This window comes from Ursus arctos, unplaced genomic scaffold, assembly GCF_023065955.2.
Source record: "Ursus arctos isolate Adak ecotype North America unplaced genomic scaffold, UrsArc2.0 scaffold_18, whole genome shotgun sequence".
In the NCBI taxonomy this organism is placed as follows: Eukaryota; Metazoa; Chordata; class Mammalia; order Carnivora; family Ursidae; genus Ursus; species Ursus arctos.
Genome location: NW_026622852.1, coordinates 14,507,216 through 14,524,943, shown reverse-complemented (window position 1 = coordinate 14,524,943; position 17,728 = coordinate 14,507,216). Strand labels below are relative to the sequence as shown.

Below are 17,728 nucleotides of genomic sequence, written 5' to 3'. Positions count from 1 at the left end.
AACTGCCCATGATGGGCGCCTGGGTGGCTCAGTCGGTTAAGCATCTGCCTTCAGCTCAGGCCACGATCTCAGGGTCGTGGGATCGAGCCTGGCGACGGGCTCTCCACTCAGCGGGGAGCCTGCTTCTCCTTCTCACTGCCCCTCTGTTCGTTCTCTCTCTCTCTCTCTTTCTCTCATATCAATCAATCAATCAATCAATCAATCAATCCTTAGTGTTGACTGCCCATGAATCTGAGCCAAAGATTGCTTAAACGTAATAGAGCTTCTTTCTATAAGGTGAGAAAGGACAGCAGACTTGTCAACTTAATGAAATAGAAACAACCCGCCAGTAACAGATTACAATCATAACTCATTTCAACGGAGTCTATTTCACCTATCTACTCACAATTGGAAAATTGGCTTTTTCCAAAGATTCAATCCTTTCCTTCTGGCTACTTTGCCTATAACTAAGGTCCAGTGAAAGGATATGAAATGGTCACTTCATAAGAAGTGAGGAAAGTAACAATCTCTCCCAAGGGCACACGTGTGGCTCAGGCAGTTGTGTTGGACTCCTGATTTCGACTGCGGTCATGATCTTGGGGTTGTAGGACTGAGCCCTGTGTCAGGCTCTGTGCTCAGCAGGGAGTCTGCTTGAGATTCTCCCTCTCTGCCCCTTCCCCTGCGCTCTTTCTCTCAAATAAATGAATAACTCTTAAAAAAACAAAAACAACAAAACACAGTATCTCCTAGTTCAAGGATACTTTTGTCTTTTTTACAAAAACTCCACTTCTAAGTTCTTATTAATGATACTGCCTTTGCTTATGCATGAATTTGAGTAACCCTTTACGCATTTCACCCTACTACTCATCTTAACAGCACAAGGACACTCTCATCTCTTTCAAAACTATCCAAGAAATAATCAACGGAAGTATAACATACTGACTTCGATTTCTTCCACTGCTTCTTAAACATTATTGAATAAATAAATCAACCTGATGGTCACTCTAGTACTTCCCAACCTCTTCCGTTTCATCATCCACATGAAAATCAAGTTTCTAAGGAGAGTGGGGTAAATATCTGAAACACCAGGTGGCCAGAGGCGACCAGCCAAGCACCCTGAGCTTGGACAACTCTCTGGCTGCCTGAGAGCTCAGAGGGGAGATGTTCTTGGCACACCTGCAATGCACTTGCACCACTGCGGGGTTCCCAGAATGCTGCAAAGTCCTCTGCGACATTTTTTGCCTATTTAGCATATTCCCACTCGTACTGCCAGGAAACTATTTTTCCTTTGGTGAATCATCCCACCCTCACTCTCAATCCACATGATCCTGGCGGCACAGACAGGGCTGACACTTCACCCACTTCCATCCTACCCACGATGGCCAATTAAAGTGCATTAAAGTGTCCCATTATCCTGCCATAATGGTTGATTCAGTGTGGGCACAGGACCCAACAAGGTCAATCCAAATACCTCTACATCCTTCTTCCTTTTGGATGGAATATAAGGTTATAAGGCTTTGGGCTGCCAGCCAATTCACAGAGGAAACAAAGAAACTATACAGTGAATATACTGTCTAGGCCACGCTTGTTCTAAATTCCGGAGCTAATAAAAGCTATTTAAGACAGATGTGTCTCTGTTACTTATAACCAAAAGTATCACCCTAGAATTTCAAAGACCAATGCATTTCCTGAGTATCAACACATAATTTGATGTAATATGTTTTACGTCAGCAGCATACACAGGTCAGGTAACTTACTATGGCACTTCTTTAGATAATCTCCAGGCATTACCTATGTATTACTTATTATAAAGATATTATCCTATAAGGTGTCCACACTGAAAGAAAACATTTATTAGAAGCCAAATTATTACAGGAGGGGAGGAGAGGGGAGGGGAGGGAAGGAATAAAGTGGGAAGCGAAGTGAAATGATGCACATTATGCCTACACCGTATATGACACAAGGTACTTTGAGAACATTACAGATCCACTTGGAGAATCAGACCACAAGAGGTCTAGTCAGAAGGAACCTTTTGGGTTTTTTTTTGTTTTGTTTTTGTTTTTGTTTTTGTTTTTGTTTTTTCGTTTAAGAAGGAACCTCTTGTGGGGCGCCTGGGTGGCACAGCGGTTAATCGTCTGCCTTCGGCTCAGGGCGTGATCCCGGCGTTATGGGATCCAGCCCCACATCAGGCTCCTCCGCTATGAGCCTGCTTCTTCCTCTCCCACTCCCTCTGCTTGTGTTCCCTCTCTCGCTGGCTGTCTTTCTCTGTCGAATAAATAAATAAAATCTTTAAAAAAAAAAAAAAAAAAAAAAGAAGGAACCTCTTGTGATCAGTAGTTGTTTACCTGACTAAGAGGAATGAGCATGACAAGTTGGGGATAAAAAGAACCCAAATACATTAACTTCACATCTTATATACACATATTTCTCCCACCTCTACAACTAAATTATTTCCTGTAGGAACACAAGTTTTCCGTCAAGAGATGAACTTTTTCGTCACCATGTTTGGCAAGAAGCATAAGCACATACCATACCTATCTGATTAGGAAACCCTTCCCTTCAGTCTATCCACTGGGGAAAAATTAGACCACTTTACCAAATATATGGTTAGTTTAAAGGGGGAAGAGGAGTCTTATTAATGTCTGACTGCTTATTACACTCCAAGTTCTGTGGAGATAGGAAGAATAATTGTTTACCCCCACAGCCCAGCATGTTCATTACCATACATAGCAAGGACCCAGTGTTTTTTAGTTTATTAAATGACTGAATGAAGAAAGGATCGAATTGCCCAAAGTCAAAGAGATTAATGCCTAGTGCATAAGCATCTTTATCCTAAATTAATTAATCTACATCCACTTTAAAAGATCAATATTAGGGGCGCCTGGGTGGCTCAGTCGGTTAAGCATCTGCCTTCAGCTCAGGTCATGATCCCAGGCTCCTGCGACTGAACCCCGCATGGGGCTCCCTGCTCAGCGAGGAGTCTGCTTCTCCCTCTGCCCCTCCCCGCCAACTTCTGTGCTTGCTCTCTAAGAAACAAATGAAATCTTTTTGAAAAAATAAATAAAAGATCAGTATTAGAACTAAAGGATATTCACCTTGGAACAGGCCGCCAGAGTTAACAAAAGTGTTACAAATGAGCAAATCTACCAATAAACCAGAAAACCAGAAGAGCATCGTGTGCAGATTTCCCTGTGACATGTGCTTTCATTAAAGAAACGTTTGCATCAAGTATTCATTAACTCAGAGTAAGGACAAAAAACACAACAAATTGAGAAGATAAAAATAGCCCCCCACCCCCCAAGAAGAACCAACCCGTAATTTAAGCCTTTGATCGAAATCATCCACAAGCTAAGAATAATCTCAATTCCAAAAGTTAAGCCTTGCCCCTGCTAACTGTTGCTTTATTTTCTTACTTTACCTGAGAGGAATCTGCTTGGGCTAATAACGTAGTGACCTTCAGTATCTGGCGAAGATTTTGCCCTTGATCTTCAACAAGGAGGTGAGCCAGCAAAAGGAAAACATGCGCAGGGATCACTGTGGTGATAGGGAGCAAGGACTCTACGGAAAACAGCCAGTCACTGGCCGCAGACTCTTCTCTCATTACTTCCAGGACCCTCCAGGCTGTAAATATTGACCCATACATGCTGGTTATGGGGAACGTGAGCTTGTAGGAAAGCTGGAAAACCAACAAAAAGAGGCATGAGTAAATGAGGCAAGTGTATTGGCCAGAGATAGATTCATTTATTTTTTTATACTTCATTGTGAGAAATCAATCCTTCCCACAAAATACAGAATTTTCGATTCCTGCCAAAAGCTCCTTAGCACGTATCTGAGCTGATAGGATTACACAAAAAGAAAACAGACGGAACCCTAGAACACCTGATTTCAACATTTCCTCCTATTTACCAATCGGTCCTAGTTACTGGGGGGGGGGGGGAGGATCAATATACAAGATCCAAAGGCAATGGAGTTTGGGGGGGGGAACCTATTATCACCAAGAAAGTATTCATTCACCAGTGAGAGGGAAGATTTTTTTTTTTTTTGAAGATTTTATTTATTTATTTATTTATTTGAGAGTGCATGCACAGGGGGTGAGGGGGTGGACAAGCAGACTCTGCACTGAGTGTGGAACCCAACACAGGGCACAATGCCAAGACCCCAAGATCATGACCCAAGCCAAAATCAAGAGCACAGGCTCAACCGACAGTGCCACCCAGACACCCCAGGGGAGGGAAGATTTAAGGGGAAAAAAAAATGTCACTGTCTTTGCCCAGCTCCAGCTCCAGTAAGAGACAACCCTGGGCAGGTGGCAGACTTGGACTGAGGACAATTCATTTTTGTAACAGACAGTATGTTGACAGGAACAGCGTTGGTTCAGCTGGAACCTGGGAATTAATAACTGTGAATAACTTCTGCAATAAGAAATAGCCTGACAGCTCTAAATTGAAATGATACCCACAGAAGAGGTTATGCTTAAGTCAACCTGAGAAATGACTCCTCACAGAAATAAAAGTAGTGCCGTCAGGGACAGAGAACAGACAGAACTCTGCCAAGGTGAGCAGTGTGCCCATGTGGCTTAGGAGAAGCCACAGACGTTAAAGAAGCATTAAATACTGCCTGCTAATAAAAGATTCAATTGATTCAGAGTGTGATGAGACAAATTAGAAATCTCTAGATTATAACTGACCTGTTATGAGACACTGTCTTATATGGATACAGATAACAACTAAAAGGATGGGAAGTAAAAATAAAGCTTTATAGGGGCACCTGGATGGCTCAGTTGGTTAAGCGTCTGCCTTCAGCTCAGGTCATGATCTCAGGGTCCTGGGATCAAGTCCCGCACTGGGCTCCCTCTTTAGCAGGGAGTCTGCTTCTCCCTCTCCCTCTGCCTGTTGTGCCCCCTGCTTGTTCTCTCTGTCAAATACATAAAATCTTTAAAAAAAAAAAAAAAAAGTTAAGCTTTATTAAAAAAAATTTTTTTTTAAGTAGGCCCCACACCCAGCGTGGGGCTTGAACTCATGACCTTGAGACCCAGTTGCACGTTCTATCAACTGAGCCAGCCAGGCACCTTTGAAATTTTTTAAATAAGACATTTATTGAGATATAATTCACATACCATAAAACTCATCCTTTTAAAGTTTACAACTCAGTGACCTTTAGTAATTCATGGAGAGGTAGAACCACTGCCGTGGCTATATTCATCACCCCAAAGGGAAACCCCATACTCATTAACAGTCACTCCTCATTCCCCCAACGCTGCCCTCTGGCGACCACTAATTAATCTACTTTGTTTCTATTCTGGCTATTTCACAGAATAGGAACCACAAAAGATGTGCTTCCTGGTGACTGGCTCCTTTCACACAGGTTTTCAAGATTCATCCAGGCTATGGTTTATATCAATACTTCATTTCTTTTCATTGGCAAGTAATACTCCATTGAATGGATATACCACATTTTACCATTCCATCAATTAATGGACATTGGGTTGTTTCCTCTTTTTGGTTATTATGAATAATGCTGCCAAGAATAGTCCTATAAAAGTTTTTGTGAGGATATAGGTATTCAATTGTCTCGAGTAAATGCTTTAGAGTAGAGATACTATTTGAAGGCAAATCCCAGTGTAAAAACAAATGAGGAAGCTATCTTTATTGATATAAAAAGAGCTCTCATGAAAATACAAGATGCAGACAGTGTGCCTGGAATGCTACCAATTAGTTTTTTAAAGGGGATGGGGACTATGTATTTGCATTTGCTTATATATTCAAAGAAAGTTATGAGACAAATACAGAAGAAATTAACAGCCACTATTCATTTTCTATTTGAAAGGGTGGGAACTGGGCAACCAGAATCAAGGGTGAGAAGGAAACTTCTCATTGTATACTATTTAATAATTTTTGAACCACTTTAATGTGTTATTTTTTAATAATAAAATTTTAAAATTAAATATTTACATTTATTATAGCTCTTTATCTCTAAAAATACTTCCACGACCCAAAGATGAAATTCACTGAAGACCAGAGTCAAGTTCTTTAGACAAAGGACAAAGAGCATCGAACGTGAGATGTGAAAGACCAGGACGTTAGTACAGCCATGCCGGCTAGAGGCTATGACACAATCTCTGAGACTCACCTTGCTCATTCGTAAAATGGAAGTAATGACTACCTTCCTGCCAAGATTATTGAGGTAGATAATGACACAATAAAGCACCTAGCACAGTCTCCAAAGTTGCAAAACACAGAGAAATATGATCTCTGTCATCTTTAGGAGAGAAAAATAAAACTGGTGGATAGGAGTATAAAAGAAAGTAATTGGAAATCACCATCAACCATAAATTGAGTCAAAAGCGGCAACATTACCCAGACGGATAAGAATAAACATACTGAAACAGAAAAGTAATCCTGTTTTACTTGAAGTATTATGTTGATGTTTAGGCTCTGTTTTTTGTCTGTTTGCCTAAGGTCAGAACAGCAGGAGAAAAGCACTGTGTTGAATGAGACATCCCAGAACAGTCTCTCTGTCCCAGTGAGTGACAGCTGCCGCTGGCAAAATCCCAGGGCAAGGATGCAACCCAGGGCTTTCTCTAAGCACCAGCTACCAAATCCTGGCCCCACAGACTGGGGGAGGGCCTGTGAAAGTGCTGGCAGGCTCTGTGATTTAGAGGAGAAAGCAGGTGTTTAAAAATAAAAGAGGTTTATGTTAGGTGAGTTACATCTCAGTAGAAAAATACAAGAGAAAAGAAACCATAAAAAAATAATTTAAATGAATATTAAATGGTTGTAAAACATCTTTTACAGATATTAGTTGAGAATCTTTTTTCTAAAAAGCACATAATAAAAATGTTTAAGTCTCTTAAGTATTAACAATAAGACAGATATCTGATAGTACTTCTTTGCCTAAAGGGATCTGAGAAAGATATTGTGAGTTCAGTGAACAATACAGATTTTCATTAACTTTAAAGAATAACACTCATCTGTGGCACCCTGGATGGCTCAGCCGGTTAAGTGTCCGACTCTGGATTTCAGTTCGGGTCATGGTCTCAGGGTCCCGGGATCAAGCCCCGAGTAAGGCTCCATGCTCAGCAGGGAGTCTTCTTGGGATTCTTTTCCTCTCCATCTCCCTCTCCCCCCACCTTCTGCAGTCTTGCTCTCGCATGCACTCTCTCGAATACCTAAATCTTAAAAAATAATAACACTCATCTGTAATAGTGACTAAAATAGGCTTAATTAAAGTGGAGCCAGCATTTGATCAGGAGAGGGAGTGTGCAAACTCAAACCTGGAGGCCCTTGAAAGGAGGACAGATTTTTGTTAGAAGGGATTTAATCACTGACCAGAGCAGAAGATTGGACTAGACAAAGCCTCAAGAGGCTCTTTCTGCTCTACATCCCTATGAAGAATCAAGTCGAGTGGAGAGGTTTGGCAGGGCTGCTTATCACCAAAGGACAACCTGCACTGTCCTCAGTATCCATGTTATTCAGAAGATGATGGCACAAGTACGAGAGCTAAGACTTACGAACTCCTTTAAACTTCCAACTAAAAGCTTTTAAGAGCCAGTTTATTTTAATGCATTACGACTTAGTGTTCACCTGTAAATCTGCAACTGTTCTATTTACTTGCAAGTTCAGCACAAAGATGACAAATTACGGCGCCAAAAGAAAAAACACCACCTCAAACTGGAGGCAGTAAGACGTAGGCTCTATAGTTAAACAGTCAAAATCTGAATCTCAGCTGTGTCCTTCACTACCTGTGGAATTTGGGCAACTTAACCTCTCTAGCCTCCGGTTCTTCACCTGTCAAGCGAGTATTCTAAGAAGTCGTCAGGGAAATGCAAATCAAAACCCTAATGAAAAGGCACTTCACACCCGCTAGAAGCAAAAACACAGGCAATGACAAAGTGTTGGCAGGGATGTGGACACACTGGAGTCTTCACACACAGCTGGTGGGCTGGCGGGAATGTAAAATGGCATAGCCCCTTTGGAAAATGGTCTGGCAGTTCCTCCAAGAGAGTTATCGTAGGATCTAACAATTCCGCTCCTAGGTATCTACCCAAGAGAAATGAAACCATGTCCACATAAAAACTTGTATGGGAAGGTTCATAATGGCACTATTCCTAATAGCCAAAAAGTGAAAACCACCCAAAAGTTCATCAGCAGATGAATGGAAAAATAAAATGTGGTGCATATCTATGCAGTGGAATATTATTCAGGGATTTCTCCTACCATGTCTGCCAGGGGCATGCAGGAGACCCCAGCAGGTGTCTTCCTGTGGAGGACCCAGGCCACCCCATTCACACCCCCAGGCAGTGGCTTCCTACAGACCTCTGGCCTGAGGCACCGCAGAGAACATTACCGTCCAGCACTCCACAGCCACGTTCTTTCTACAAGGTCTGATCTCCGTCTTGAGTGGGGAGACACTCTCCATTCCTTCCTTCAGTAATCCTTCCAGTCCTAGAAGTGGTAGCTGCTCCTTACGTTTATTAATGCAATATTCCTTAGAGCCTCTTCCATAACTTTTAGAAATCGGAGACCATTTACTAGTTAATAATTCTTTGTATTAAGTTTTTCATTCTTCAAATTATCAGCACGAGGTCTCTCTCAGGCCGAGACCCAGACTCATACCCTGATGCTTTCTTTCTCTCCTGACATTCTCTGGCGGCCGGGGCACAAAGATTTTAAGCACGTTAGAATTTACAACTAGTGTCTGATTTTTTTTTTTTTTTTTTTTTTTTAGCCTAGGAAAACACAAATAGGTGACTTCATTTTTTTTTTTTTTTAAGATTTTATTTATTCATTCGACAGAGATAGAGACAGCCAGCGAGAGAGGGAACACAAGCAGGGGAGTGGGAGAGGAAGAAGCAGGCTCCCAGCGGAGGAGCCTGATGTGGGGCTCGATCCCATAACGTCGGGATCACGCCCTGAGCCGAAGGCAGACGCTTAACCGCTGTGCCACCCAGGCACCCCTAAATAGGTGACTTTAAATATCATATTTAATAGTCTAATAGAAGGAATCCTGTTTTCCACACACCACTAAAAAATATTAAAAGCTTATTAGATTATGTTAATCTTTAAAAGATGAGTGGTTGTCTTGATAGCTTACATTTTTTACTTCTTAGAATTGGAAATTAAAATGTGTTTAATTTCATGGTTATCAACACTTCGGAAATGGATAGGGAATACAGAGTTGTGTGGTACAGAACATTTACCCTTGTCTTCATTCACCAGAAGAACTGTGCTTAAGAACTGCCCTGGTTCTAAATCAAACATGCTAAGTCAGAGTCACCCATCTAAAAATAATAATAAAAAGCAACAAGATCTGTGGTTTTATACAAAGGTCTTTCTGTAATATGTGGAGATGGAAAAATGATCTTCCATATCCTTATGAGAAGCACACACGCCTCAGTGAAGAGAAATTTAGTGACTGTCTATCACGTGGTAAACAATGTGGCAGGTGTTGAGGATGCCAAGTTAAATAGATAACGCCCTAGATATTTAACTATGTGGAAAACAGAGTATTCAATTAAGAACTGGCTAAAAGATTTTGTATGCTCTCATCTATGATCAGGTGACAAAGATAAAGAAAAACACTCATGTGGAAAACATACAAAAAGTTTAACAACTGTTGCAATTCCAGTTTCAACATGCTTCGAAAATAGAGGCAAAGTGGGAGAAGGGCCAAGAATCTTCCCCTCAATGAGCTCGCAGCAGAGCTGGAAGTACACAGACGTAGCCCTCCAACTTAGGACACAACATAACTGAGTACTATGAAAAGTCCTCCGGATGCCAAGAAAAGGGTCATGAATTCAGACTCTGGGAGGCTGAGAACCTTTGGCTGGATCTTGAAGGATGAGTAGGTCAGGCAAAGGAGACAAAAGAGTGTTATGAGCAAAAGCAAAGATTCAGGGAGAGGCCAGGAGAGTTTGCATCCTGTTAAATTTATAGGTCCGCTTGGAATACAGAGGCCTGCACAGGCACAGAAGAAAAGCCAGCAAACTGTAGCTTATGATTTTAAAAACAGTGATCATATCTCTATTCCAAGCCTCCATAACGCAGCACGTTATCATCAGGAGAAGTTTATAGCCCTTATGGTATCCCCTCCTCTTCCCTCTTCACCAGCTGCCGAAGAGAAAGTCCAGCTATTAGTGCTAATGAGGAAGATTCACACACACATGAGTGACTAGTAAAGCAACGGCTCGTGTATCGGAGTCAGCGATTCTCAGTAAATATCACCTGGGAGCCCAAAGAACAGAAGAACTCGTAGACATCAGTACATCCTGCCCTGGCCCCGTGCCCATCCGGACCCCAATCATTGCTCTCTAGGAGCAAAGCACACGGGAAAGTAAAAGGCTATTAGAAAATATGGGCCATATTCTGTCCTCAGGGCGGAGGCAAGATCTTCCTTCTCTTAATGCAAGTCAGTTAACTACTTCAAGTTTGAAGGTTTTAGACAAACAATTAGGAATTCGGAAGCTGTAGAATGCGGTCAATTTACCTATAGGCTAGTTTCTGCCGCGCCCTCCAACCACGAATGGCAGGGCCTGCATTTTTGCTGCTAGGACATCTAACAACACACGGTTAGACGCATCCCTGCTTTTGCAGATGAAACAACGGGCTCTCGCCTGCATTTGCAGGATGACTCTCTCCATGGAGACATAAGGTGCTTCACCAGTTTTACTTCTTTAATCCTCATTCAATCCCCATCAGATTCATAGCTGGGAAAGTAATACTATATTTTACTGAAGGCAAAACTCAAATACCAAAAGAGAAAATGTCCAATCAATGCAGGCCCAGAACCCAGCCACAAACCAGACGTTGACAATACTTCTACATTCTCCTGACAGAAACAGTGAGACTGACAACTCAGACTGAGGTCTGCCTGGCAGGGGGGAGTAGGGATGCAGGGGGGGAGTAGGGATGCAGGGTGACAGACCTGTCGTCTTCCTACTGAAGGCAGCCGTGGAGGGGACCACACAGGAGACATCAAGAGCCATTATGCCAAGGAAAATGGCCCAAGGTGCCACATATTAAAAAATGAAGTCTGGGGACGCCTGGGTGGCTCAGTTGGTTGAGCGTCTGCCTTCGGCTCAGGTCATGATCCCAGGACTATGGGATGGAGCCCTGCATTGGGCTCCCTGCTCAGCGGGGAGCCTGCTTCTCCCTCTCCCTCTGCCTGCCGCTCCCCCTGCTTGCTCACTCACTCCCTCTCAAATAAATAAAATCTTAAAATAAAATCTAAAAAAAAAAAAAAAAGAAAGAAAGAAAGTCGTCTTAGGTCTTACAGGTCCCAGAACTTTCAGGCATTTGAGATTTCCCACCTTGGATTGTCCCAGATGTAACAACATGTTGCATAAGTGCATAAATTAAACAGTATAAGAAAAAAGGATTCCTTGCTCAAATGTGTTGGAGAATCACTAGGTTAAACAGAACTAGTTCCTTTTCTGCAGGATTGCTCAGGACCTTTAACTGCTAATGTAGTCAGAAAACTCAAAGTGGGGGACACCCGGGTGGCTCAGTCAGCTGAGCGTCTGCCTTCAGCTCGGGTCATGATCCTGGGGTCTTGGGATCGAGCCCCACATCGGGAGCCAGCTTTTCCTTCTCCCTCTGCCTGCCGCTCTCCCTGCTTGCACTCATGCCCTCTCTCTCTGGCAAATAAATGAAATCTCTAAAAAAGTTTTTTTAAGAAAACTCAAAGAGGAAAAAATTACACAGCATTCCCAAAACGTATTTTGTGCTCTCCTCTCACAGTCCAGAAGAAAGTACTAATAGCTACACCACCGCCTGACAAAATGCTGAAGTTCAAGGACAGGAGCTTAAATCCAACCAGAGATTTCATCAGGAGGTGAGATTCTCTGCACAAACAGCAGTGCCACATTACCACTTCGCCTTTCTTTAAGAGAAACAAGGGCGCCTGGGTGGCTCAGTTGGTTAAGCGTCTGCCTTCAGCTCAGGTCGTGATCCCAGGGTCCTGGGATCAAGTCCCGCATCGGGCTCCCTGCTCCACAGGGAGTCTGCTTCTCCTTCTGCCCTTCTTCCCACACGTTCTCTCAGTCTCTCTGTCAAATAAATAAGTAAAAATTTTTAAAAAATAAGAGAAACAAGGCTGAACTCATTACCTTTTGGTGGTCATCTCTGTAGGACTCCTGCTGTACCATTTCCAAAAGGTTCAAAGCCAACTGCTGCCTCGAGGGACCTTCTTCCTCCACAGATATACAGTCTTCCAAGGCGGTAGAAGACAGTATCTGCAGAAGCGGCATCACTAGCACCAGGGATGACCTTGGGATTTTCTGACCCTCGGCAACAGAGAGGAGCTTCAAAGCTATTCATCAAAACAATTCACATTTTAAAAATTACTACCACAATCACGAAAGGCTATTTTGTTTAAGAGTGATACGCAAAAAGTTTTCTTACCCTTTACAACTGGGTCAGACACATTAAGACAATGAATCTTATCATTTTAGAAAGGAACATAAAAATTAACTATTATCTAAAATAAGCTGTTAATGTCTGTACCTGATAACTTCAGAATACTCAGAGAAAATACATACTGTAAAGTATAAACCAGCTCTTTAAGTAAATATGACTTTCTTTAAAATACAATTCAACTGGGGTGCCTGAGTAGCTCAGTCGGTTGAGTGCCCAACCCTTGGTTTCGACTCAGGTCATGACTTCAGGGTCCTGAGATCAAGGCCCACATCGGGCTCCGTGCTCAGTGCAGAGTCCACTTGGGATTCTCTCTCCCTCTCCCTCTGCCCTTCCCCTTCTACACCTCCCCCACACACATGCTCTATTTCTCTCTCTCAAATAAATAAATAATTTAAAAATAAATAAAATACAATTCAACTTTTGTCCTTATATTGTCAGGTCCTTCCACTACCCTCAACAGAGCCAAGAGACTGGAGTTCCTGATCAGTGGATTTTAAGACCAATGTGCATGCTTCCCTTATCGACCCAGGTGAGAATTACTTTGAGATGCATTAGTAAAGGAGGTGAAGCAGGGATGTCCTTCACTGTAATTGCTAAAAAGCAAATCAGGAAAATTCTGAAAGTCCATAACCAGCAAAAATCAAACCCATATTCATAAACGATTTTTTTTTAAACATGGACACTCAACTCACGCATCGGAAATACACAGGCAAATGTGCGATAACTTAGCCACATGTATAATCTCCCTTACACCCTTAACAGAATGAGTTAAAGCAGAAATACGTTTTTCCCAATTATTAGATGAACCCTAATTTACCAAAAGATGTTATTCATGGGCTTCCACGCTAGATTATCGATCATCGATTTCCCCACAACACCAAAAAAAAAGTCTACAAGCCTTAAGTCATGTCAGTGAGTTGCCAATATTTTCTTTTCATCACTTGGAAGTCAAACCTGAACATGGTGTGAAGCACAAACACCTGTTACTCTAACACTGCTAACTGACCTTTTCTGCCTAAATATTGGTTTTTCAATTAAGTTTTAAAAATATGGAATGCTTCACGAGTGTGCATGTATCTTTGCACAGGGGGCATGCAAATCTTTTCTGTATCATTCCAATCGAAATATGAGTCTTAATCCATAATTGTCCCTGAGAGAAATAAAACAGGAAAGGTACACATTTCTATCTTCTATATTATAAATCTTCCAGACATTTTAATAAATTGCTATTTACAATCAAGTCTAGTATTAATAATTAAGAAGCACATTGTATTAATGCTGTGCATTTGTCAAATTTGAAATCATTAATATCTTCTTGGTTATCCTATTTGAATGCTCTTTCCCAATATACGAAATAGCTGATCTTCCCTACTTTTCAACATAACATACTTGATGGAAATGGTCTACGACTAGATTGTAGTGATGATTGCACAACTCAGTCGATTCATTTAAAAAAAAAGCCACTTTATTGTACACTTAAAAATGGTAAACTTTATGGTAAAATAAACTATACCTTAATAAAGCTGTTTAAAAAAGAAAATACAACTATGGCTGTCAGTGGATGGAACTGGAGGGTATTACACTAAGCGAAATAAGTCAATCAGAGAACGACAATTATCATATGATCTCACTCGTGTGGAATTTAAGAAACAAAACAGAGGACCATAGGGGAAGGGAGGAAAAAATAAAATAAGATGAAATCAGAGAGGGAGACAAACCATAAGAGACTCTTAATCATAGGAAACAAACTGAGGGTTGCTGGAGGGGAGGGGAGTGGGGGATGGGGTAATGGGGGTGATGGGCACTAAGGAGGGCATGTGATGTAATGAGCCCTGGGTGTTCTATAAGACTGAGGAGTCACTGACCTCTATCTCTGAAACCAGTAATACATTATATGTTAATTAACTGAATTTAAATTAACAAATGGAGGAACGAGGGGAAAAAAAAAAACAAAACAAAAAACCTATGGCTGTCAGAAGTACCGGCCCTGGCAAATTATACCTCTGGGAAGATGCCGTGTTCTGCTAGCAGAACAACATCAACAAAAAAGGCAAAAGCATCTCAGCAAGAGCCGCAGGAGGAGGGCACAAATGAGCACGAGGCCAACAGACAAAAAGAGAGTGGGAAGCCAAGGGCCCCTCTGCGTGCTAAGGCCATTCTCCAGACAGATTGTAAGTGGAAAAGCAATTTACCCTCAAAATCATGGCGAATTAAAATGCTCACAATGAGCTACACAATCAGTGTTTACCCCCTAAGCACTTTAAAATGAGAGTGGGGCTGTATCAACAGCTCATGGCACCACACAACACAATCTAGACAGATCCTCCGTTACCACGTAGATGTCACAACGAGTAGAGACGCAACATTCACATAAAAGCTGCAGATTAAAGCTGTGACTTGGTTGCCAATCGGCCAGACCTATCAACTTGATTTTTTACCATATTCTGAAATAGCACATTGTTACACCCCCCGCCCCGCCTCTTTAGTCCCATTCCGCACTCTTAGGACAACGGAGACACTAGGTAAATTATGGTAGGTGGAGCCTTTGCACAAAACACCTTGTTGGAGAAGAAAAACAAAGGTCTATCTCAGAATGATTAATTAGGAAAATTCTAGAATGAAAACTCAAAGTATACAGGACTTTATAGCATAGCATAATACATAGCTCAAGGGACTCCTCCCAACACTTATGTTATATTTACACGCCACTCTTGTGAGAGTGTTTTTCTTTACCTAGACTTAGGATTGGCTTCTGCTGACTTGCCGGAGTCTGTAGCAGCAATAAAGCTATTCCAATGGTGACCAGTTCAACAGGAAAATCCTAAGAGAAAAACAAGAGAGTTGAAGAAGTTCCCAGAGCCATTGTTTTTTACCAACATGCATCCATGAAGAGTATATCCAACATGAAAAATCATCAACCTGTCGTACAAAGTTATTTACAGCAAGCCTGCTCCACTGCAGGAAGGATGGTGACTCCAGAGCAATCACAGAGAAATTCAAAACGTTATATCTGGTCCAAGAGCAGAAGCTATGCACCAAATTAATCTAAAGAGAATATGCATGGGCACCTGGGAGGCTCAGTCGGTTAAGTGTCTGTCTTTGGCTCAGCTCATGATCCTGGGGATCCAGTCCCTCTACCCCTCTCCCCAACTTGTTCTCTCCCTCTCTCTCTCAAATAAATAAAATCTCTTTAAAAAAATAATTAAAAATAAAGAGAAAATGCCTTACCACAACAGACAAGTCTTTCAAAACACTGAAAAATTACCTGAAATTCTCAAAGAATCCTTCATTTCTGAAAAGTAGGTCAACTGTCTAATTACCTAATACGGGCATGATTCATCTATGTAACTTACATAAAGAACTACACTTAACAAATTTTAATAGATCATATTATTTTGGGCTGCCTGGGTCCCAGGCTCAGTCAATTAAGCATCCCACTCTTGGTTTAGGCTCAGATTATGATCTCCAGGCGGGGATATCGAGCCCAACATTGGGCTCCACCCTCAGTGGGAAGTCTTCTTTCTCTCCCCCTCTGCCTCTCCCCCCTGCTTGCTCAAGCATACCCTCTCTCTCTCTCTCTGAAATAAATTAAACTTTAAAAAGATAAAAATAAAAAAAACAAATGTTATTTTAATAAAAGAAAGAGTAATACCGAGGGAGGCAAAGATTATTTTTAAATTACAGTAATCTATTAACAATATTTAAATGTAGCAAAGCAATAACCATAGAAACTGAAAATCATTATTTTTCACCAAGTGTATCAATGAAATGAAAAAGAAAAATGGACGTGAACATCAAGCTCTAATAAGCAAACTGCAAGAGATATAAAATGTTAGTTGAGCCTTCTAAATAAAGAAAACATTAACATATTCTGGAACTAAAGAAGAAAGGCCCAGCACACTTCACTAAAATTATTTCATTCTGAAATTTTTACAGACACAACTACAGAGCAGAAGTATCTATGAATCGAAGAGGAGCAAGAAAAAAAAAGAAAGAAAGAAATGTGAGGTAGAGCCATGTGTTAAGAAAACACTTGGAGAAAACAAACTAGTCTGACAAACTCAGAAGTTACAATCTTGGAGGTGCTATTAACTATGGCACAAATAAATACAAAATAAATAATATATCCACATCTCAGTTTTACCATTTAAAAAGTGAAAGTAAACGGCAAACTCTTCCCAAGTGCTTATTTACGGATTTTTACAAACCAGCAAAAGAAGAAAAATTAAATTGTTTTAATGGAATATTTTCTAATTTGTGCCTTTGGGCCCATACCCACTCACTGCTTTGAAATACAGTTGAGAACAACAAAGCAACGGCTATTTGAGGACAATCAATGCATTTTTGAAACCAATACACTTACTGTATATACCATCACATCATTCTTTGCCATGATCTTTTCCTCAATTTCATTTCATATTCTGCATATCCATTTAAAAAAAGAGAGAAGAAAAAAGCAGCAAGGTCATTTAAATTTTGAATTTCCTGGCTACCAAGAAGATCAGAGACAAATGAAAGTATGACTTTATACTAAGGCTACCTGGAAAGCCTTTTTCACACAAGCTATCACTGCAAGGGCCACAAAGTAGCATTTTGGAGTTCTGACAAGGACTAGAAATATGCTAAGTGGATGTAACTTTTTTCTTTTAAGAGACAGAGAATGTGTGAGGTTGGGGCAGAGGGAGAGAGAGACCCTCAAGCAGGCTCCTTGCCCAGCACAGAGCCTGAGGCGAGGCTCAATCTCATGACCTTGAGATCATGACTGAGTCAAAATCAAGAGTCGGCTGCTTAATTGACCGAGCCACCCAAGGGCCCCTAAGTGGATGGAACTTAAAGGTGGGAAGGCCCGAGTAAAAATGGCATTCTTCAAGAAAAGGGAGCCTGGCCTGTTCAGAATAGAAGGTGAAAGGAAATGAGCTGGAGAGCAAGGCACGAAAACAAAGGAAAAGGAATAGTAGGGGATTACACTAGATAAGCTTAAATTGCTTACAGTTCTGAGAAGTTATTGTGTGATTGATTTTTAATGGAAATCAAATAACAGTAGCACTTCATGAAGTCCTTCCATAAAAGACTGTGTTAAACATCTCATATGCCACTTGAAATCCTATACATGTGGCTACTCTAACTCGTGCTTTCTGCCCCAGACCAGTGAAAGATCCAGAGGACAGGACAGTTAAAGCCCCCACAGACTGACGCCTGGCAAACGGACAAGCCCATGGATAAATGCTTCCCTCCTTCACCTGGATCCATCTGGAGGATTCTGAGACATATTTCATAATACTCCTCGAGCAACTGGTTGTGAGTAGTACTGGGCAACATGGGAATACTTGGAT

The 17,728-nt window shown here is 41.4% G+C and overlaps 1 protein-coding gene, 1 non-coding gene and 1 pseudogene across 6 annotated transcripts in view; all 3 read right to left on the bottom strand.

Annotated features, from left to right (window-relative positions):
- Window positions 1–17,728, bottom strand: part of FOCAD (focadhesin) — a 297,831-nt gene that overhangs the window by 190,472 nt on the left and 89,631 nt on the right. For 4 of the 5 annotated variants that reach the window (XM_026506454.4, XM_044386894.3, XM_057313479.1 and 1 more), the window contains 3 exons: window positions 15,129–15,216; window positions 12,086–12,288; window positions 3,398–3,655 (listed from right to left, as the gene is read on the bottom strand). In XM_026506454.4, coding sequence (XP_026362239.2) covers window positions 3,398–3,655; window positions 12,086–12,288; window positions 15,129–15,216 — 549 coding nt within the window. The remainder of the gene's footprint in view (window positions 1–3,397; window positions 3,656–12,085; window positions 12,289–15,128; window positions 15,217–17,728) is intronic. The other variant, XM_048223032.2, reaches the window with a different exon arrangement.
- LOC113260695 (small nucleolar RNA SNORA30/SNORA37 family) lies at window positions 6,492–6,620 on the bottom strand. The gene has a single exon (XR_003318070.2). It is a non-coding gene; the product is annotated as a small nucleolar RNA SNORA30/SNORA37 family (small nucleolar RNA).
- Window positions 13,439–13,537, bottom strand: LOC113260685 (U6 spliceosomal RNA; annotated as a pseudogene).